General features: G+C 36.1%; 1 protein-coding gene across 1 annotated transcript in view; it reads right to left on the reverse strand.

Moving 5' to 3' along the window:
* LOC122986658 (interferon-induced very large GTPase 1-like) overlaps positions 1–25280 on the reverse strand; it is a 75482-nt gene that overhangs the window by 20828 nt on the left and 29374 nt on the right. The window contains exons 11-12 of the mRNA XM_044357952.1: positions 18333–18411; positions 18090–18247 (exon numbers count right to left, since the gene is read on the reverse strand). Coding sequence (XP_044213887.1) covers positions 18090–18247; positions 18333–18411 — 237 coding nt within the window. The remainder of the gene's footprint in view (positions 1–18089; positions 18248–18332; positions 18412–25280) is intronic.

Genomic DNA, 25280 nt, shown 5'->3' on the forward strand with positions numbered 1-25280 from the left:
GGCAAGGACACAGCGACCACAGACATCTGTTGTCTCATCCAGTATAACACAGATAGCTTTTCCCTTCACTGCACGCTGGATGTCCTCCACATACTGAGGGAACAGCCCGGCAGGTAGTCATATCGGAGATGAGATGGAGCTGGAATAGATCCTCCTTGCTTGCAGTATTTTTGCGAAAAAGGAGCCAGTTTGGGAGATTTCTCCAGGGGAATATCTGCCTCAATAAAGTCCAGAAGAAACTCCTTCCTCTCAGCTGTAGATGGGGTTTTAGAGAGGCAAGAACCCAAAGTTTGATTCCTAGATTGTACTGAAAGTAAAGGAAAAAGACAGATATTCACTGTACATTGAAAATACATTTTACATACCATACATAACATATATTTACTTGAAAAACATTTATTTTGCAATTTTTTATTTTTTCAATGATCTAATCTACACAGTTTAACAATGTTTCCCACAAATGTCAGTAAAAATACATAGGCTATGTTTGGAACTGCATACTAACATACTATCCATACTAAATATGTCAAATTGAGTGTGTAGTGCATTCTAACTGCACAGTATGTGGATTTTGTGTACTCAAAAAATGCCTCTATGTATACTAGATTAGCAAGAATTTCTGAGTATGCGGCATTATTTGGATAAACTGACCACATATTGGGAATCTATATAGTTACTTTCTCATCTAAAAAATATTAAAACTTAATAAAGTGACATATTAAGAGTTCTAGAGTGAAAATTACAAAAGCTTTTAGCCTGGTTTAAAATCTCTGCCATCACTGCCAGTTGGTGTGAAATGCATTCTGGGATACTTGGACTGTCTTGCCTGAGTATACTTCAGTGTGAACAGTCTGCTTGTAATGGCATACTTAATTGATCATTAAGTAGGCAGACTTAATTGATCATTAAGTAGGCAGTATGCAGTAGGCTATATACTGATTGAGTATGTAGCAGGCAGTATGTCAGTACGTGATTTCAAACACAGCCATGGCCTACATGGAACAATTCAATGAGGTTGACATGTAAGTATTGAATGTGTAAAATCCACACTGTTGTCATCCTGACACACACACACACACACACACACAGGTCTAAAAGTCAAATCCTCACAGAGACAGACATCACAGAGCCAAAGCGCAAATCTGAGTTTTGCTATCTGAAAAGTCTATTCTGATTCATTCTCCCTTTCCCACTGTCACCATCATAACTAGAGTTGTTACCAGTGGAAATGGACACTGGACTGGAAATGGAGCATTGATGGAAGAAGTATTCAGATCCTTTACTTAAGTAAAAGCACCAATACAGCAGATTCCATTTCTGAATGACTGCTGAGTCATTGTTGCTATTAGCAGATTCTATTTTCGTCCTGTAACTGCTGAGTCATTGGCTGCTGTGGCAACAGGGGGAGGGCATGAAATTGACAAACCTGACTGTGATTGGCCAATTCTAGGCTTTTACTGGGTGGAAATGGAATCTGATAATAGCTATTGGCTAGTCAGACTCCTTGTCTGTTCTGGACACACACACACACACACACACACACACATACACAGGGATACAGAGACAAAGAAACTTGTCCATTACCTTCTCTAGTAATTTTTATATGAAGGCATTCTAATATCTTTCCAAAAAGGCCACAAAACTTTATCCACACACTACCCCATAAGGCAATGATTTATAGAGGTTTCCAAAACTGCCAGTACCCAAATGCTAGCCTGATTTCAGCTAGCTAGCTTTGCTCTATTGGTAGAGGATTATAAGTATCATCTTGATGAGAATATTAGCTAGCTGTTAGCTAGGGCAGCTCATAAACATTGCTATTTGAATTGGTAAATTGGTAACATTTTGAGAAGAATTTCAAATGTTAGAAAGCTAGTTAACAACTTGCTTTTCTGTTTTTATGCCTTAGGGACTTCAGATGCTCCAGCATGGTCTGCCTCCTCAGGTAGACCACTGAGTGCTGACACACTTTACAAAACAACACTCCTTCGTCCGCATAAAAGTCACTGGAGAATTCATTCACCCGATCCCTCGCAGTTATCCATGTTGACGATGGCGCCTCCCCAGCTCTTCAACAGTAAATTTAACCACTAAGTTTGATCTTACAGTCCCAGTGAAATTTAATATTTGGGTGGTGTACAAGCAATCCAATCAAATCCTTTGCATTTGATTGGATTGCTAAAAAAGCGGTTAGGCTTAGACACTTAGATAAACACACACACAAACAAACAAATGCACACACACACACACATACGTACATGGGTCTAAAAGTCACATCCTCACAAAGATAGACTTCATGGAGCCAAAAAGCAAATCAGAGTTCTGCTATCGGAGGAGTATTGACACTATTGATACAGATGAATCGGTTCACATAGATAATCACTCTGAATGTCAATATAGTTATAATTAGTAATTAATTCTCTCTCAGATCAGCTATAAATTAATATTTACAGGTTTCCATTAACAGTCACACACTCACCTGGGGGATACAAGCCCGGTCTGACTTGTTCCCACGGTGATGCTTTATAGCTGCATCATTACCTTGGATACTGTGTAGCCAAGTATTAAATATGAAATTTAAATGAAATATACAGCAAAAAAATATGAAAATAATACAAATATGTACACCTTACAACTATTAAATAAAGGTAAAATTTCTGACAAAATTATATTCTATATTACAAGATTTTCAACTGATGTATTTAATGTAACATGCAAGAGGCATATGTTACATGCACCCTCACACACACACACACACAAACACACACACACAAATACATGCATAGCATGTACTGTATATATAAAATGTCTACATATCAAACTTAATGTTGTGTTAATGTTCATATTACTGTTATTTTGAAATGTCAAAATATTTGGACAAATTGTACTTTGATGTGTTGGCAACATTGCTCTTGAAACTTTCATCAAATAAAGCCCATTGAATTGAATTGAATTGAATTGAATTGAATTGAATTGAATTGAATTGAATTGAATTGAATTGAATTGAATTGAATTGATCGGCTCCACACACACTTCCTCACCTGTTGTTAGATCAGGAGGACGAGGGAGAGATGAATGAATTAGACCTCAGCCACATTGTTTTGGAAATGAAAACAAAGTTTTTGCCCACTGATATCCAACTTACATACATCTCTTCCTATCTCTCTCCATATTGTTCTGTTAGCTATTAGACCCACAAACAGTGAAGCGTGGTTTTATATGTCCGGTGTGATTAGCCCCTCTTCACATTTGATTGGGTGAATTTTTGTAAACGTCTTTGAGTGCAGGACGAGCAAACATTTGAAACTACTTTACAGGAAGAGAAAAGACTTGGATTTTGATGTAAAAATACGCTGATACTGATTATATGACACATATTTGGCATGTAACAAGAGATAAATTAACATTAACACAGGGACACAGGATTAAAACTGGGAAAATGTATTTTTAATTTCACTGGGTCTTAATGGAAAACAACACACGACTGTCCCACAAATGCACAAAGGGATGGAGATGTGTTAACATTCTGAGTTTTACAAGCAGCATCTCTATTGAATACTCTATGAGCACATATTCTTTCCCTTACTGTATTTATCCTGACATACCTTTGTATGTGGTTTGCAGGGGCAGAATTTACCATTATGAAAGGTAGACCACTGCCAGGCCCAGACTGCTATAGATTTATCATGATGTTTAGATATGAAACATATAAAATCATGTTATTATTCTTACTCATTATACCCTGAAATTACTCACTTTGTTTGTTACTGGTCACTTTACAGATTAAGATTTTATACACAAATATATGATCAGCAAATAAAGTATGACGCTTTTATATAGATTAAACTATCCATCGGTATATATAGAAGTTAACATGAGCTTCACCTTGAACAGACGTTAAGTAAATGTAAGTTCATTGTGCTAATAATACTTCTGCACTTTTGCGTAAGTACATTGTTGAATGCAAGACATTACTTTACTTTTAACAGACTATGTTTAGTGTGGCATTAATATTAAAGTTTATTAAAGTTTTGAGTCGACTACTTCTTCTACCACATTCTCAATTAGATCCATGACTGAGTTTGCCCAGGGCCCCCAAATCACTAAATCCACCCCTGGTCAACTCCAGCATATCCGAAGCCCTTGAATTGAATATACAGCTGGATACATTGATATAAAATATTTATCACAGGTTGTTGAAAAGCATTTTAAAAGCGTTTGAGCATTGGACATTTTTTAGAACAAGCAGGTTTGTCTGGTTTTATGTTTTTTTTAACCAACAGTGTAATGAGTCACACAAGGGGCCTGTACCATGAAGCAAGCCTAGTGAGCTACCTATCTATCTTTAGGTTAGCTAGAGTTACCAATGTCACAAAGATGATTCACTGTTAACGAGTGTAGATAACCACAGTATCCTGGGCTACACTGCCAACCTGGACCAGGTTCAGTCCGGAGAAACATATCGTGGCTATCGTAAGCTTTTGCATTTTAAATTTCACTATTTTCATCATCACGTCACATTTTCAAATGATCATTTTACATTTTAAATTTGATTTTTCAATTTCCTTTTTCTTTATAATTTTAATTATGGCTTGATTATTCCTAATAGTGTAATAAAATAATAATCTTTTTAATTTGATTTCTTTTAATTTTTTATTTGGACTTTTAATTTTCATTTTGACCAAAAATATCCTCCACATTTACATCAGCAAACACAGCACAGCTGGAATATTAGTTCATTAGTGGATGAATCATTTTATTTATGTTATGCCCTGATGGTGTTTTTTTTTGTTTGTTTTTTTAATTTGTAATATTAGTTTATTGTTTCACAAGGCACACAAACTGAACTCTTTCACTGTAGTTAAATAAAATGGTAATTCACTCAGTCTACAGGCTATAGGGTGAGTTTCTTATATGTTGTTTAAAATATAGCTTTGTTTTAGTTACTTTCATATACACTCAGAGGCCACTTTACTAGGTTCACCTGTAAAATTCAATGCAATACAAGTACAAAAGCTCTGCAATAAATTCAACCTTTACAAAGATAATGTTCAGTTGTGATTGACACTGTCAGAGATTGTTAATTAAACTATATATTTATTCTTGAGATTGTAGTGGACTGCTTTATATTTAGAGAAGCTTCTAATGTTTTACTCCACAGAGAGGAAGAAGAATATTAGAAACACATTTCAATATAATGCTGTCCAGTTCAACATCACCACTATGACCTCAGTAATAAACATAGAGATCTAGTTGAATTATCACTTCTGACAGTCTCACCTACAACTGAACAGTATTATCTTCCTAAATGTAGAATTTATGGCAGATGTGTTGCGTTGGACTGAATTAAATTGCACAGATGGACCAAATAAAAGTTGCCAAGGAGTGTATGTTAACGTGGCAATAGCTGTTTTTGACAGTTAACAGTGTAAAAATAATAACAATAATCATTATTTAATCATATAGAAATATTTAGGCCTATTGGTAGACACATGTCAGAAATAAATTGTAACATACATTTATATCAGCAAATATATTTAACATTACAGCTCATGTACGTTAATGAGTGGACAAAATATTAGGAACACCATTCAATATAATGCACTCCAGTACACAACCATCCACTACGACCTCAATAATAAACATAAAGTAGAATTATCACCTTTCTGACAATGTCAACAACAACTGAAAATGTAAAAGCTTCATAAATGTAGAATTTATAGCAGAGCTGTTGTATTAGTTTGCATTAGATTTCACAGGTGTTCCTAATAAAGTGGCTGATGAGAGTATTTGTAGCTCTGGGGAGGGTAAAGATAAAAAAAAGAAACAAAGTCACACCTCAGCCACCCCTCTCCCTCTGATAAATAACCAACAGTATCATATAAATCTTTAAAATGTTTTAGCTATATGTAATATAGTATAACTCTTCACTCTGACCCTGAGGCTGGAACACATAACAGGAAGTCAAAAGCAACTTTAAAGTCTTGTTTTGTTTTTACAAAAAGCTTTTTTCAGTTGCTTATTTTTGAAAGACATGTGTAGAGTTTTTAGAGATTTTAGAGATTTGAGGCATTTCTGCCAACTGTGATCCAAAACTGTCAAAGCAATAATGAAGAAATGCATTGTCTTCATTTTTTTAATAACACACAAATTTTGCAAAACATTGAACACAAGTACAGAAACTGACTGCAGATTTCAGATGAAAGTCTTCTGAACAATATTTTCAGTCTTGTTCCTAATAAAGAGAAATCTGTTGTGTCACTTCATTCAATGTGAGAATATACAGACAAAACTTGACTATAATCAGTATGACATCACATGTAAAGAGACACATTAGGTTGGTTACCTGGTGTTTGATTTATAAAAAAGTAGAAAAAACAACTGTGTTGTGAGTGTGTGAATGTAAGGTGGGAAAATCTTCTAAGGAACAACAGTCGACCTCTCTTCCTCAAATCCTAAATCTCATGAGAAAGAGAGAGAGAGAGCTGAAGAGAGAGAGAGTATATGTGTTGGTGCTGATGATGAACAACTCTACAAACTCTGATGCAAAAAACATACAAAGACAGAAAGAAGGGAGGAGAGATGACGGCCTTCCTGCTCCCCAGCAGCAGATTTCACTGTGCTTAACATGAATGTTGTTCTGCAGTGGAACCACTGGATGGCAGCGTCTGACATGCAAAATGTGCAGCAATGAAATGAACTTTACATCAAAGTCTCCACCTCTCAGTTTTAACTGTTAACTTTGTTCACATTCAAACTCTAATCAGTTGGAGTTAGTTAGTTAAAATAAAGGATTCTGAATATTTACTGTTACACTGCAAACAAAAAAGAACAAATAATAGACACATAAACACTTAATTATGTTTTATTTTATTGTCTTTTGGCTAATTTATACAGTGGCTTTTGAATTTAAATGTAAAGCAGTATGTTAAACATTACTTTTGTTTCATGTGTGGAATTCATATTTACTGCTGGTGTTTTGAAAATCTCTTTAAGCCTGATGATGATGATGATGATGATGATGATGATGATGATGATGATGATGATGATGATGATGATTGTGACGGTCACAAAACTGTTTTTATTTCTACAACATAAGGATGAAGTTTCCCTCATGACTCCTGTTCATTGAGCAGAACTGCAGCATTTATTTCTCTGTCTGTGTTGCATGCGTCCCACTGCATGGACTCATTTATGGTGGTGCTACTAAAAATATCAGTTGCCAGTTTATTACGTCCACCTGGGTAAAATAAAAAAGTAATTGCTCCTCTGATGAAGGTTATAATGTTGAGTTTTTGTTGAAACTGTTTAGAGAGGTGATGATTCGTCTTTATGGTCCTGTTGAGACTGCATTAGTGCTGATGTTGACTTGTATTGTCTTTAGAGGAGTTTCTACATTTTTGTCTACCTCATTGTTCTAAATGGAGAAGAAAACAATATTTGAAACACAAAAACTCAACATTATAACAGTCATAAAGGTGGATTTATTGCAGGACTGTTGAATTATCTGCATTAGTTTTAGCAGGTGTGTAAATTGTAGACAGCAGTATTTTTCTCACCTGAAAGAGTGAACAAGTTAACAGGATGTATAGTTAAAAAGTCAAAGAGAAGATTCCATGTTTTCATTGGAGATATGGAGGCATAATGACTGCATGTGCAATACAGCACAATATATGCAACATGCAGCACTGTTATAGACACTGTATAAAACAATGTGATGAGACAGGACTGACTGGAGAGACTCTGACATGCAGAATTAAATTATATACTATTGAAATTTTATATATATGTTGATTTTTTAAGCACACAAGTTGCTTGTACTTACAGCCTGTTGCAAATAGTTAATTGGTAAATATTTGTTTATTTTAGGGCTGCAACTAATGCATTGTTTCATTATTGATTAATCTGTTGATTATTTTCTTCATTAATCATTTAGTTGTTTTGTCCATAAAATGTTAGAAAATGGTGAAAAATGTTGAAAAAAGTCCAAGTTGACGCCCACAAATGTCTTCTTTCATCTCATCCAACAGTCCATGATGGAGGTGATGGAGTTTCTTCTTCCTCAACTTTTTTTTCAAATAACACATTAAAAATGTTGTTTAGTCATTGTTGTAGCGTTAATGTTACATCACCTGAAAAGCCAGAGAGCTGGCTGAAGGCAGCTCAGGAAGGTCTGCGTGTCAGAACCAGAGGAACTAATTACATTCCAGAGACTTCCTACAACTTATTTCAACAGTTCTGTTTTAATCAGACGACAAATTCAACACACACATCAAGTCAACAATAAATCAAGTTTATAGTCATTTATTTCTTTATATGTGTATTTTATGTTTAGTGTTACAAAATGTATTTTGATCAGACTTGGCTGTGAGGGTCGGTGAGTGATTCGGATTCAGATCAACTTTATTATCCCACACAGAGAAATCCATTTGGTCCAGTGCTCCAGACATAAAAGCACCAAAGGATCCACAATAAAAACAATAGATACCCAATAAGACCTCAACATAATCATAATAAAACACATTTGATCACACTGAGACACAATAAAATCAAATAAAAACAGTCAATCCAAAATCATTAAAATCACATAATTACATCACATAATATGATAATGTTGGTGGGTCAGTGCTGCTCAGACACATTACTGTCTACACACCTGGTTGAGATTGAACACGTTAGTCAATAAGTGACAGAGACTGACAGGCAGAGAGGTGAAGGAGTCAGTTAAACTGTCCCTCAGATTATTTGTCATGTTTTCATCTTGTTGGATCAAACACAGACAGGAGTTATTGATATATGAATAAGACTGTGCAGTTTCTGATTTCAGACACTAATTTTCCATTTAGAAAGCTGCAATAGAGTGTAGACTCCACACAAGGTGGACATGACTCTTGTGTCCTCAAGTGGTAGAAGACTGAACTTATCACTACTTCACTACTTCTCTCTTGTTCTCAATATTTGCTCTTTGAACTGTGATTCAGTGTTTCTCTGTGTATTCATACAACAGATAGACTTTAATCCTCATCAGATTCCATGGAGAACTTACTCCAGTGCCAAATGAACAGCATCTACTGGTATCTAGTGGTTCTACTTGTTAAAGGACCAGTTCACTCAAAATTGCAGGAAAAACATTTTCTGAGTAACCTCTTGTGATATGTGTAGTCATGGAGATAGTTTTGGTTTTATTTGTCCAGTGTTTGAGATGTCTGTCACCACACCAGTTCAATGGAGTTTCATTTGTGGTTCTCACAGCACTGAAAAGTTACATTAAATTAAAATCAACAGCAGTGTGTTTTTCTAGAAAGTGTGACTGTTACTGTGGATAATCCACAGAAAATACTGTAAAAAGATGTCAGATTAGTTTAGTAAAAAGTCTTTCCACTCAGAATTGTTGAGAATGTGTCCTGTGGATTGTCCAGAGTAAGTGGGGACATTGTTTTTAGAAAGACGTGATACTGTTGAAGTCTTTTAAATGTCACTTTTTAATGCTCCTCCATTGTATTGGGATGGTGGCAGAAAACTCAGAGACAGATATCTCAAAAACTGTGAAGATAAAACCAAAAATAGAGAATAATCCTCAAAATACCTGTAAACCACTCTGTGAATCTAAACATGTTCTGAGTCTGTAGTGTTGATTAATAATTAATAACTGCTGTTGATAGACACTGTTGTCCCATAATGCAATGCACAATGGAAATAAAGGAACTACTGACAGCTGGTAAAGAGTGACACCATTGTTGTCAGTAGTGCAGCGGCTTTGATTACAGCTTTAAAAACATAAAACTAAAGTCACACATTTGTAGAAGAAAACTTTATACCCAATATTTGTGAACTTATCAAATTTGAAAGTGGTAATATTGCTTTATGCATTAATTTGATTATTACAAAAGATATTTTGTCACATGATCTTTGTGCATACAGTATATTATCACCATCACTTATCATTATACACATAACTATACTGTATGTCAACCTGTAAAAATGAAGAAAAAAACACTGACAAAGCAAAACTTGTTTGTATCTTGTTTAATTCATTGTGTCAGAAGTTGAACATGATCAACAGAGCAGAAGATGCCACATTATTCCCACAGTTGGCTTGTTTAGACAATATTTAAACATGAGCTAAAAGGTCAGTTACAACAACATAAAGACTCTTATTCACTGACTTTTATCAAACACACATCAAAAGATTAAATGTTTTACATGTTCCTATTAGAAATGAAACTGTAAAAATATTTAAGAATAGTCATGACATGTTAGAAAACATCTGTTTCACATGAGCTTTGTTCTTTATCATCATCATCATCATCATCATCATCAACAGCATCATTATCTGTAGCTCATGTCATTATGTATATAGTTGTGTTACAAGATGAATAAAACAAAAACTTTTGTACTCATTAAAAAGTAAAATGCAAAAATAAAAGAATACAAAAAATAATGTTTTTAAAAGATAACAAAACTGTTTTCTAGTCTTGTTCAACACATAATATCTAAAAGAAAAAAGTTACATTAACAACACATGAAAGGACGTCTCAGTATTTGTTCATGAATCAAAAAGTAATTTGCATCAACATGCAAACATTTGAACTGATGACAATTTATTCACTTTAATCTCCAAGAAAACATTAATAACTATTTTATTTTAACATGTTGTGTTTTACAAGTAATGTTAAAGAATAAAACTAAGAAATGTAAAAAGCAGTAAAACATGTTACAAAACAGCATCTCATTAGATGACCTTTCAACTACATAGACCTTCATCATCATCATCATCACATTGTATTTAAGATAATAAAATAAAGAAGAAAAAAAGGTAAATATTTAAAAGTCTGAGTGATTGTTTCTGTGCACCAAAAGTCAGTTGTATCAATATTTGTTATTGATTGACTGGTAGTAACCATTAGAGAGCCAACTGAAAACACTGAATGAACCATGCTGACATCTTCATCATCTTCATCATCGTCATCATTATCTTGCACACTGGTTACTATTCACATAGTCACATATCAATATGAAGAAAGAAGAAAAAAAAAGAACAAAAACAAAAAAACTAATATTATAAATCATGACCTTTTTTTCATGTGGTCTTTGTAGAACATTATAATTGTCATCGTCAGCATCATAATTGTGTATTTACATGTATGCAAATGAAACTTGAAAAAAGAAAAAAACTAAACATTTGTAATGATCACAAACCAAAATATAAAGATAAAACCATAAAACATCATCTCTTTTTTACATGATCTTTGTTGTACGTCATCATTTTCTTTATCATTATCATGAACATCAGTCATTAATCATGAGAGAAGAAAACAAAACATCTGTAATCTCCAAAAAATAAAAACACATAATAAAAAGTAAAAGAAATATTATAGAAAAAGTTTAACAGTCTAACAACTATTTCCAGCTTTTCAACTTCTCAACAACTTGTTCAACTCATCATTTGTTCATCATGTTCACCAGACTAAAAGATGCCACAGTATTCACTGTCAGCAGCTGCTTTAGTCTGTTTGACAGTCAGTTACATAAAAAACAAAACAATATACATTAAAACAGTATTGATATATTTTGAATTTAACTGATTGAATTTGACTGATCTGATCTGCTGCAAGCTCTCATGTGTTTAGTCCTCGTGTCCTTTTGCTCCTCTCCAGTGTTCATTTTTGTTAGAAAAAAACTTGCATGTTTAAAATGTGGTTTTGTTTAAAGACATTTGTATGTTGTTCACTTTATGTTGAAGGCATCTTTTAACTCCTTCAGTGCTTGTTCCTTTGTGATTCTCCTCCAGGCCTTTGGAACATCAGCTGGCTTGGCCTTATATTCTTGAGCAAATCTGTCATTGTATTTTACCAGTACAAACTTCCAGTAGTCAGATGCCTCCATGTTGGCATCTGGAGGAATGTGCCAGTCTGGATAGTACTTGGTGTAGTCTTTGTAAGGATGCCACTCTCCTCTAGTGTCTGCATTTTTAAATCTACCTTCTCTTTGTATATCAGTTGTACACAGTGTTGCATCCAGCTTATCACTGCCATCATAACTGCGTCCACTAAGACCTTGTGGCCAATGAACAGCTGCATAATGCGTCCTGTGATCTTTGCCTCCAGCCTCACAGGGAACTTTACAAAATGGACATTGTTTTCCACAACCAAACACTCGCTTGAAAAGTTCATCCTGTGGTTTGATTGGAAGTTTGTTCAGAGTCTCAGTGATGTTTTCAGACTTTGAGAATTCCTCCTGAAGCTGTTCTTTCAAGTCTCCTATTGACATTTTGAGGCTGTTGATAAATGGATGACATGTGCTTTGGATTTGAAACAAGGCAGTTTTTTCATCCTCCACTGAAATTGAGATGTCTTTAATCAAATACTTCCGCATGTTGCTGATGAGCTCTGTGATGCTTACATTGTTGTCTGGCAGTTGAACACCATCTGGTCCTTTTGTGGCCTGCTCTAAGGCTGCTGTGATTTTGTCAACTATCACCTTCAGATTCTCTTGTTTCAGTTTGCACAAAGTTTTGTTCTTTGACATTTGTTGCTGGATGTGCTGAAATATCCAATCTTTAACATATATTTCATAATTCCGAATGTACTTGACAAAACTGTCAAAGTTGTCCTTTTGCAGCAACTCTTCTTGAATGTTGCACTGGAAAGGGGAGCGGGAACTGAACTCTGCTGAATGACAACCTGTCAAAATTTCATCCACAATGTTTATTCCCAGAGATCTATTGATGTACTCTTCCACAGCAGGTTTGATACAAAACTGGACAAAATGCTTTGCTTTGCGCTGACAATCATCTCTCTGTTTGTATAAATCAAGAAAATCTGACAAGCACTGAGTCTTGTACTTCTGCAGCTGAATATTAAGATCATTATCCGACAAGAATAAAACATTTTGTCCAGACACATTTCTAGTCACATCGGTCCACATCTTTTCAAACTCATGTTTCAGATGTTCATCAGACAGTTTGGAATTTTTACAGTCACTCAGGAGCTTCATGACCTCGTCTTCAACCCCGCCTCTGTATTTCTTCTGAATGTCTTGAACGTTTTTTGAACTTTTTTTCAGCTCAAGGACATAATCCAATCTATTGTTCACAGAATTAACTATTTCCTTTGCAAGACTACTGATGCTGTTGAAAAAGTCAGTTTTGTATTTTTCTATCAGATTTACATTCTGGTCAAGTCTCTCCTTCATTTTTCTTTCTTCAGATGATATTTTTTCTGACACTTCTGATTTTTTTGAATCAATCAAAATGCTCCAAGTTTGAATATCAGATTCATTGTCAGAATTTAAGATTTCCATCTCTGCTTCTGTTTGCCAGGAGAGGATTTCTTTTCTGAACTGCCATTCCCATTGACTGAACTCTTTGCAAAGGTTGTCGTAGGCACGAGCCACAGGAGTGTTTCTGAAACTAAAGATGAAGTTCTCATATTTCACTGCTTTCCAGAGACTTTTTATCCATTCTAGAAACTCTGGGATCTGTGAGACGTCATTGCTTCGGTCTGTTTTCACTGTTGCCAAAAGATTTCTCTTTAAATCTGCTACAGCTTCACTGTAACCTGTGTTCACTGGTGCCATCGGAGGGGTTCCATGCCAGAGTCCTGGGATGTTCCAGTTGTTTTTGTCCATGTCATAGTCCAGCACATCTGTGAATGCTGTAATAGAGGGCTGCTTTTCCATTTCAGCTGCGATTTGTGTCATTTCATTGAGCTGGTCCAAGAGATGCTTTCTATCTGTTCTGATATTTTCATGAGCTGAAATTCCAGCAACATTTTGATGCACAAAATGACAAACTGGCTTTTTACCAATATGTTTAATTCTCAAAAAGGTGTGAACTGCAATTTGCAGGATGTCTTTCATCTCTGTTGAGTTCTCCATGGCGAGGTTGATAATGGTGACATCACTTAAACCAATCACAAAGGTTGCCAGCTGGTTGTCATGCTCATAACTTTCATCTAGTTCTGCCAAATCAGGAGACTTTAGACCCTCTGTGTCAATGAGAACTATATATTCATAATTCAACTCATGTTTCATGTCCTCTCCAACTTTGAGGAAAAGCATATAAGCTCCTCTTGTGCATCTGCCGCTGCTGACAGGAAACTGCACACCAAACATGGTGTTGAGGAGTGTTGACTTCCCTGTACTTTGAACACCCAGCACAGTCAGTACTAACAGTCTGCTCTTCCCTCCAACCTTCTTGTGAAGCTCCGTCAGCACATCTGTCACCCATCTCTCTGGGATCTTGGAAGCATCTCCATCCAAGAGCTCTAAAGGATATCCATCCAACAGCATTTCAGCTGCCAAACCAGGGAGACGAGATATTTCATCAGCAGTGTTTCTTGAGCCAGAAATTGAGAACTCATAGATGAGTCCCATCTCTCTCATGTAATGCTCTACTCCTAAAGAGCCCTCCTTCAAAGCCTGTTGTGACTGTGCAGTGAGATTTTTATCTTTCTTCTTGCATTGCTCTTTGAATTTGTTGTGTAGCTCAGACAGTTTCCTCCGTGAATGTGTGTTAAACTTGAGTTTCATCCACTTAAGGAAAAAATCTCTTTCTTCTTTGTTACTTGTGGATAAAGTTTTAATAAAACTCTCCATTCCTTTCGACAGTTTTTGTTTGCTTTGTTCCTCCATAATTTTTTGTTTTTCTTCCTGTAGCTGGCATTTATACTCTTCAAGGCCTGAGTCACCAGATTTCAATCTACACTCCTCCTTCTCTAGCTGCGATAATCTTTTCCACTTATCTCCCTGCAAAGGAAGTTGTTGTTTCTTGTAGTCTGGTATACTTCGCCCCTCAATGTCAACCATGATCTCCTCAACTGCTTTCTTTTGTTTTTCACTTGAGTTTTCATCCACAGATAGACCAAGTTCAACAGCTTTTTCAACCATATTGACAATGTTCATTGTGGGTGTTTCTTCTGGCAGTGAAGTCTTGATGGCTGCACAAAGTTTCTTTGAAAACTCTGCAACATTTACCTTTGGGTCTTTGATTTTCACACTGCTTTTTGGTAGCTCTAACTCTTTCTGTGTTGTCTGGACAGACATCATGTCCTCTCTAGAGTTGTCCTTGCGATTAACAACAAAGAAGAGTTTGGATTTCACATCTTGAAGAGAAGTCAGAATCTTGTGCTCATTTTCTTCAACTTTGTCCAGGAACACAAAGGTCGCAGTTGACACTTGAAAAAGAAAATTGAATTGTGCGAGTGACTCACAAATGTCTCCTCTCAAATTGGCAAAGGCAACTGGTCCTGGAAATATGTCAACATCTTTTTTGCCACAGGGAAGGTACCAGCAAACCTCGACCAAACCATTGGCAATTTCTCTTTTAAGTGTTCCTCCTTCCATATCTCCGTGTATGAAGATGTTGTGATTCTGCTGGCCACGACTGAGAATATGATTCAAAACCTGTGACTTGGACAAACTACAGTTTTTCAGCCTCACAAAGGTAAAGAATGATATATTTGCTTGGACAATGTTGTCTTCAACAAATCCTCTTGATTCAGACAAACCCTGTGGACACCACTCTTTGATGATGTCTCTCAGAGCCCACAGCATCAGGGAACACTGACTGTTATCACCATGAGGCAACAGCAGTGGGACAGAAAACTGGCACATTGACATCTTGAGGGCCATTTCCTGTTGCAAGAAGCTGTCAGCACAAAGAAAGAGTGCGACTATGAGGTCGAGAGCATTAACCTTGTTGTCTGCAGAGTCATCTGCAGTGACCAGGTCAAAGTCAAATGGATCACTGTTTTCGTCCTCCTCATCATCATTGTTTGATAATTGTGTGCAGTTTCTGCATTCTGCGTTGATTTGAAAGAGTTTCCTGAGAAAGCTCCATGGTATTTTCTCCAGTGATTCAACAGTTTCATCATAAATCCTGTTTTTGTTGATTTCCAGAAGAGACTGAAGAGTGAGCTTGTTGGGATAAAATTTCTTCAGTCCAAGTTTGGAGAGAAAGTTGGAAAAGACTAGGAAAGAGAAAAAAAGATCACTTATAAAAACAATCAAAATTAACAGAAAAATGAGTAACCCTCTATGACTTAGCATGTTATATAACATTAATTTTATTTGTATGTTATTTTTAAATGTGTTTTCAGTATTGTATTGGCATCTATGGAGGACCTGATTTGATTCAGTTCTGACTTGTGATTAGTTTGTGGAAAACAAACAAATATCTTGTTTTCTGAATCATTGATGTCTTTAATTAACGTGTGTTATGAAATGCAGTTGTGTTTCTGGTTTGTAACTGTGTTTGTTCAATGTTGCTCTTCAGGGTTTATTCTTATTACAGTACAAAAAATCAGTTGCATTGGCCTGTGTCAATTAAATGTAAAATTACTGTTCTTAAGAAAACCTCTTTCTTTCTTTCTTTCTTTTCCTCCTTCCTTCATTGTTTCTTTCTTTCTTTTCCTTTCTTTCTGTATTCTCTACCATGTTTTTAAAATACACTTACACAAAACGTAGTTCCAACCAAGCAATCTGATTGGTCAACTAGACATTTAGAACATGCTCAAATCAGCATAACAGCAACACCTAGCTGTGCTCAAATGAAAACAGCCTCATCACTAAAAATATTACTCCGCCATTCAGTAGAACTACAGACCGTGACATCACGCTAACAACAACAGTCACTCCTGGGTAGACGACTGGTGGTTGATTTGAATTGCTGAGATATGTGAACTTGGCAAACTTGTTTTTTTCTGTTGTCATTTTCAGCCGTAACTGTAACGTTTAAAGATATATAGTTAAACACAATGTTCTGACATATGTAACAGTGTTGCTTTGCTAGTGTCTTTGGTTTGTTTTGTTTTGTGAGGGGATCTGCGGTGAAAACCCGGAGCAGACTTTTGAGTTGTTTTTCTTTTATGTTTGTGAAACTGGATTGAACTGAACTGATTAGGGCTTGTGGGGAAAACAAAACGGACCCTTTACTGAGAGGATTGAACTCTGAGACTGTGGGACAAGTTACACACACACACCGATGTCGCTTTGCTTGCTTGATTTAATCATCTATTGAACACTGAACTGAGTTGTACTGGTTTTTGATTATGTGTTTTTCATTGCTACTTGCTATTTATTATTTATTTATTTATATTTATTGTATTTATTGTTTTGTGTGGTTTGACTGAGCTATTTCCAACTATTTTCTATGAAGTAACAAACCCGTTACAACACACACACACAGTCATGTCGATGAGGCCCTCTGACACGGCTAAGTCATCCAAAAAACTGAGGAATTCAATACTAACAGATAAATTTAGAGCAGAGCAATATCCAAACTGTAAGACTCGCTTTACCAATGTTATTTTGTGATTATTATTTGTTATGTGAAGGATTACTTCAGGCCACAGCGCTCACATATCTGTTTCACTTCTTCATGCAAACTCTCAGTGAGCTGTGTATTGAAGCACTTACTTGGATTTAAAATATAGTGCAATGTTGTGTTGCATCATTACAAATTCACTGATATATATTAATTTCAGTCAATGGATTATATTTTGAATAATTTCTTATTGAATGAATTGAAATTTTATTCAAACACCACATGATTGGACACTTTTTGGTGACAAAATGTGCTTAAATCAAAAAAAAAATCAAACAGAATCTGGAAAACATTAAAACGGAGCTCATAAGGCCCTACATGACCTCTACTGAGAACACTTTTTTTCCATTCAGTGGAAAACAACTTATTTAGACTTCCAGACATTACTTAGTGTAATGATAGTGTTTCAATTTGAGTCTGATTTTATATTTAATTATTTTGAATATGAGGATGCATTGTGCATGTATGTAATTTATTCATGTATTAATTTATTTATTTGACTCTCTTTAAGCTCAAGTCTATATAAAATATTTAATTAAATATAGACTTGTATATCTAAAAACTATTTATTACAAACAAAAATTAAGCAATTAGGTTTTTATTAATGAACACAATCTGATTATTAGTTTTTTGTTTATTAAACTTGAATTTGACCATCAAGGAATTGTAAGCTAACCTTTTCTTGCGTCAAGACATTTAGGCTCTAGTGGGTGTTTGTCTGAATTTATCTCAGTATCAACATCTATATCAAAACCATCTTCACCTCCACCTGCTTCACTCTGAACTGATGCTGAAGAAAAGTGTAGCTCACCGTCAGATTGTCCATCTTTAAATAATATAATGTACTTCATAGAATCATCACTCTTCATGGACGCACAGCTGGATACAGGAGAGGATGGTCTCTGCTGCTGCTCCTCTGAGCTTCAACACAACACAAACAGCTTTGAGTGTAAATAATGATGGTTGGATGATTTGGGTCATGGACAGTTAAAGATCCTCATCTCACCTTTGAGCTTTTGTCTCGCTGTCATGTTTCCCACACAGAGCGGTTTTAGAGGGAGTGTTTCCCTCCTCGCAGCCGACACCTTCACACAAACACAACAACATGCTGTCAGAGCTTAACATCTATATCAACACCATCTTCACCTCCACCTGCTTCATTCTGAACTGATGCTGCTCCGTCTTTCTCTCTCTCTCCACTTGTTGTAGTGACTTGTGTTTATTTTTTGCAACTTTGATTTGTCTCATCACTTCATCTCCTTTTTGTTTCCTTTGAACATTTTTGTTTCATACTAATGTATCAATAATTACATTACACTGAAGATCATGGTATCATAATTCTACGATAATTACATTAATATTTTGAGTTTATCTCAAACATTGGAGTTGAACTGTGGCCAAAGTAAATATTTTATAACAGAGTTCATGTTATCATTTCTTTTCTGGTGATTTCACATAAATCCCATTGTTGAACTGCATCTATGAGTTCTCCTTCCTGGTTCAGACCTTCATAAATGTCTCTTGGTTAAAACTAAATCTACTTCAATAAATGTAGGTAATGTGAGTGGGAGTGTACCTGTAGGCTCTCGTCCATCTGTGTCCATTGTAGTCGAGGTCAGTGTTTTCTCTTCATTCCCCTGCTCTTCAACATCTAGACACACAATTATGTATCATCTTTTTGTTTGACAGAACCAGTCCATCTTAAAAAATATATAAAATGCAATCCATTAGTGCGTCAAAATACTGCACATATTTCAAATCATCACTAACTAGATACAGTTATGATCAACTTCAAATTATATTGTGAAAAAATGCTTTGTGACACATTTCAATACAAAACAGTCAAATGGTTCCAGCATACTGAGGTTCACTGACACCTGACATCAGACTGCAGGAGACTCTGGGACGGTTTCATGTATCTGTTGTATTTATACTTGATGTAGAAATCAAAAGTATTTGATACAACTGAACAACAGGTTTCTATTTACCTTTATCTCGGGTTCTGAGGAGGAGTGCAGTGAAGAGATATCTCAAAACACATTAACTGTGATAAGTTATGTAACAAGTTATGTTGAGAATGTGTGGGATAGTCAACTCCAGCATATCTGTAAATTCATTCTTAAGCAGGTGTAAACAGCCATGATTAATCATCAGTCTGTTTAATCACTGCTTCACTTCTTCATAGTTATCAGGACTTTTTTTCATTGTACTGTCAGCTACATTCATTAGAAGTGATTTTCAACTTGCTGTTGATAAACACCTTTACTACCCTGCTGAAAGGAGATAATGTTATCATGAGTCAAGAAGCCCTTGAGTCGAATCTCATTTTGTCAGTTGTCACTGAACTTTTTCTAGTTACAGGACAACAGCATGGTAGACTATCAAGTCTTGCAAACTCTCTCTTGTTTCAAAATTACCTAACTACAAAACTAATGTAATGGAAACAGAGATAGATCATAGGTTTTTACATCACAGATGATGATCAAAAGGCTGTAAAATACGAGTCTTAAAGGTAAAACATAACGTTTGGTATGTAGGCTGTAATGGGAGGTGAGTGTAGGGCAGCTGCTCTGCAGGTGAACTGGAATGATCTGTAATCTGATGTGAGTACAGCTCTACTCAACAGTGTAGTGAGTAATGCAAAGGGTCTCTACCACAAAGTGAACCTAGTGAGCTAGCCTGCTGCTAACATTGGAGCTAATATTGGAGTTGAACTGTGGCCAAAGTAAATATTTTATAACAGAGTTCATGTTATCATTTCTTTTCTGGTGATTTCACATAAATCCCATTGTTGAACTACATCTATGAGTTCTCCTTCCTGGTTCAGACCTTCATAAATGTCTCTTGGTTAAAACTAAATCTTCTTCAATAAATGTAGGTAATGTGAGTGGGAATGTACCTGTAGGCTCTCGTCCATCTGTGTCCATCGTAGTCGAGTGTTTTCTCTTCATTCTCCTGCTCTTCAACATCTAGACACACAATTATGTATCATCTTTTTGTTTGACAGAACCAGTCCATCTTAAAAAATATATAAAATGCAATCCATTAGTGCGTCAAAATACTGCACATATTTCAAATCATCACTAACTAGATACAGTTATGATCAACTTCAAATTATATTGTGAAAAAATGCTTTGTGACACATTTCAATACAAAACAGTCAAATGGTTCCAGCATACTGAGGTTCACTGACACCTGACATCAGACTGCAGGAGACTCTGGGACGGTTTCATGCATCTGTTGTATTTATACTTGATGTAGAAATCAAAAGTATTTGATACAACTGAACAACAGGTTTCTATTTACCTTTATCTCGGGTTCTGAGGAGGAGTGCAGTGAAGAGATATCTCAAAACGCATTAAGTGTGATAAGTTATGTAACAAGTTATGTTGAGAATGTGTGGGATAGTCAACTCCAGCATATCTGTAAATTCATTCTTAAGCAGGTGTAAACAGCCATGATTAATCATCAGTCTGTTTAATCACTGCTTCACTTCTTCATAGTTATCAGGACTTTTTTTCATTGTACTGTCAGCTACATTCATTAGAAGTGATTTTCAACTTGCTGTTGATAAACGCCTTTACTACCCTGCTGAAAGGAGATAATAATGTTATCATGAGTCAAGAAGCCCTTGAGTCGAATCTCATTTTGTCAGTTGTCACTGAACTTTTTCTAGTTACAAGACAACAGCATGGTAGACTATCAAGTCTTGCAAACTCTCTCTTGTTTCAAAATTACCTAACTACAAAACTAATGTAATGGAAACAGAGATAGATCATAGGTTTTTACATCACAGATGATGATCAAAAGGCTGTAAAATACGAGTCTTAAAGGTAAAACATAACGTTTGGTATGTAGGCTGTAATGGGAGGTGAGTGTAGGGCAGCTGCTCTGCAGGTGAACTGGAATGTTCTGTAATCTGATGTGAGTACAGCTCTACTCAACAGTGTAGTGAGTAATGCAAAGGGTCTCTACCACAAAGTGAACCTAGTGAGCTAGCATGCTGCTAACATTGGAGCTAATATTGGAGTTGAACTGTGGCCAAAGTAAATATTTTATAACAGAGTTCATGTTATCATTTCTTTTCTGGTGATTTCACATAAATCCCAATTGTTGAACTGCATCTATGAGTTCTCCTTCCTGGTTCAGACCTTCATAAATGTCTCTTGGTTAAAACTAAATCTACTTCAATAAATGTAGGTAATGTGAGTGGGAGTGTACCTGTAGGCTCTCGTCCATCTGTGTCCGTCGAGGTCGGCGTTTTCTCTTCATTTCCCTGCTCTTCAGAATCTAGACACACAATTATGTATCATCTTTTTGTTTGACAGAACCAGTCCATCTTAAAAAATATATAAAATGCAATCCATTAGTGCGTCAAAATACTGCACATATTTCAAATCATCACTAACTAGATACAGTTATGATCAGCTTCAAATTATATTGTGAAAAAATGCTTTGTGACACATTTCAATACAAAACAGTCAAATGGTTCCAGCATACTGAGGTTCACTGACACCTGACATCAGACTGCAGGAGACTCTGGGACTGTCTCATGCATCTGTCATATTTATTTTTGATATATAAATCAGAAGCATTTCATACACCTGAACAACAGGTTTCTGTTTATAAATTAATGGCAACTCTGCTGCCAGTTCTTTACCGTTTTTGTTGGAAAAATCTATAACAGTGTAGGCTGGCTGCTTACTAATCCACAACAGTTTGTTTTCTACGTCACATATTAAAATAAAATTCTGGGTGTTGGGTAGTTGCCAAGTTTCCCTGGAAGTAGATCCTTATGCAGTTAGCTACAATAGCTAATGCAGGGACATCATTTCTGTCATTATTTTCAGTCACACTGAGATAAACATTTGAAATATTGAATCATGAATCATAACATCTAATGATTAAAACTCTAACTTTTCAAATACTGTGCTGTGAGTCCGGCCTGTCAATCAAACATGCCATTAAAGGCGCAAGTCCCAACGAAACGAATGTGGCAGCAGTAAATAAGCCCATAATTAATTAATGACATTGCGACATCTAGTGGTGAAAGCTAGACGTCAACCTAAAGACCTTAAAATAAAAAGGTTGGAGTTGCATTTAATTTATATGGAGGCTCTTTTTTGGACTCTTTTTTGTGGCATAGCAAAAAATGTGAAAAGCAGAGTTTTAACTGAGCTAAACATCCCTGTATTAAACCGTTTTCATGTCCTAACAGTCCTATGCAGGTTTTGACCCCAGTAGTTTCTTACAATATAGTGATATTAAATTGGGTCATATTGTCATGGACCACCGCCATGTGACATGCACACAATTTCAAACCAAGATGAAACAAAAGAGAAAAGGTCTCAACTACCAAATAATTATTTATTTTTCACATAGAGGTGTTTGCTTTTGCCCACATTATTCCTAGTCAGGGGGGAAATGTGCATCCATCTGTACTCAGGGATGACCTAACCTTGAACTAAATAACCATGAAAAACTATTATCTTCACAGGGGGGCTGGGCTCTAAGAACACAGCAATAATAATAATGTTGATAATAAAACTACTTTGAGACTACACAGCATACAGTGCATTTTCTGCTGAATGATAGATTGTTTAAAGCTGACCTTTACCACTTGCATCATTCTATTGACACTCACCCTTGCAGCCAGACTGTGGTGTTGGTGGAGTGTCCTCTACTTCTGCACCGTGTAGATCAACAAATGAATCTTCATCACTGATGTCCTTAACAAACAAGAATAAGAATATGCATGTTCAGGTGTGTTAAATGAACCCATCCACTAATTAACTATTTTGTAATTTTATTTAAATTTATCTTCTGAAGATGTACAAGGAGCAATTTACCTCCATTGTTGATTTTATTACCAAAGTATTATAAATATCCCACAAAGTTTAAAATACAATGCTGCCTGCCTGACTATGGACCAAAACCAGAAAATCCTAGCACAAACCTGACCCAGAACCACTGCACACATGGACATATATGGACCATTTATAGGGGGGGCAGGGGGTCAACCACCCACTCCCCCCACCCCGACCCCCACCACCAACCCACCCCAGTGCCCCTGAGGACAAAAAAGTATCACAAAAGTGCCCTCTAAGATGATCCTACTGTAATGCAAACCGTATAAAATGCCCCCTAAGGTGCCCACGCAAAGGAGGAAACATACCAAAGGGTAAATCAGGATTAAGTGCCCTATAGAGTGTCTCTCTATATGTGACAATCTGGAATTAAGTGCCCTGTAAAGAACAGCCACAAGATGTAATGCAGTGTCCTATAAGTTGCCATTATAATAGGGGTGAGCTGGAGCTTCTGTACGGTGCCCTTCTAGTTCCCATAAGTCTAACATACTCAAGTGCAGAACTGGGTGCCCTTTCAATGAAAAAAAGGTATTTAGTGCCCTTTAGGGTGCCACCAAGTGTGAGAAAACATGATGCCATGATGAGTGCCCTTTTAATGAACAATTAAAATGGTGAATGTGCCGTATAGGGTGTACTATCTATGAGAAAAACATTGTGAAGTTCCTTTCCACTGAAGAACATGAGATACTGTGCTCTTTAAGACGCCCTTATGATCAAGCAAACTGGCCAGTAACTGGCTGACATCATTCCATTCAGTTGATTTTGGTACAGTACTACTCAGTAGTTTGCTCAGTCACACCCCCTTTAGATTGTTCCATTGCCTTTAAGTCAGTACAGTCTGAGCTGCCAGCAACAACTGCATCAGTCCAGTGATCATTCTCCAATCTGAAGGTGATCAAGACCCAGTTTAGAAACAGATGTGGAGAAAGAAGGTTCTCAGATCTTCTGTTGTTCATTGAGAGGAACATCACAACTGACCATAACGAGGTCATTAACATTAACAAAGTCATGGCCAAAAGAATTCTCCTTTGATTTCACCAATCTAGCAGCTGAAAACAGCTAATTCTCAAAATGTTAATAGTTCCATGTTTTTATTACAGATGTGTCTGAGAAATAAACATTTAAAACTTTACCCATTCAGAGATGTTTGCAAAATTAATGTTTAAAAAATCCTTTTTAATACAGAGGTGTTGTTTTCCTTAGATCCTGAATCACCCTATAAAATGTTCATTTTAATTGGAGATGTAGCTTTTTTACCAACATGCATCATCGCTCTCTGCTGAAGGGGCCCATTGGGTGTCCTTAATATTTTTTCGCCCCTGCACCTCAGACAGCCTGAGTTCACCACTGATCTCTACACTTGCTAATCTTGTACAGTGTCATGGGAGGCTGGAGTCTGTCTACCATGCAGTAACAGGAAGGGAATATGATACACGCTGCATCATGAACAGGAGGCAGGTTACACCCACACACATAAACATCCACATTCACACTCACATTAACCGGAAACACCGACAGGCCGTAGCAAATTCACTGACATGTTGGACTGTAGGAGAAAACTGGAATGGTTTTACATTATTATCCAACTCACAACAATCATTTATCCTAGTCAGCCTTTAAATATCAAGGGTTTGAAATGTATCACTGATTAGCTGTGTCCTTGCAAATACAAAACACCCATAATATTTTTTTAACAAGGCACTTTAGTAAATATGATAGAATATAATAGAATACAGTTCATGAAATTACCAATTTGTCGTGTGCAGACTTTATTGTTAATGTGTTCTTTGAGGAAAGAAAATAAGCTGCATTCAATTACCACAGCACCCAGCACCCCTCTCAACCTGTAAAAATAGGATCGCATTTTCTCTTTATGTTTTAAATTTGCCTGGTGACTCTTGTGAATACTTAAATTGTTTTAAATCCAACAAATATATGAGAATTTCATCTAAACTGTGACCTGTCTTTCTGCTGAACTTGTGAAACATCTGCAGTATCGGACTATACATGTACTATCATCTGTATATAGCAACCGAATGAATGCACATAAATCATTGAAATCACCAAATCAACAATAATAATGTTTT

This window comes from Thunnus albacares, chromosome 1 (genome assembly GCF_914725855.1).
Source record: "Thunnus albacares chromosome 1, fThuAlb1.1, whole genome shotgun sequence".
Taxonomy (NCBI): Eukaryota; Metazoa; Chordata; class Actinopteri; order Scombriformes; family Scombridae; genus Thunnus; species Thunnus albacares.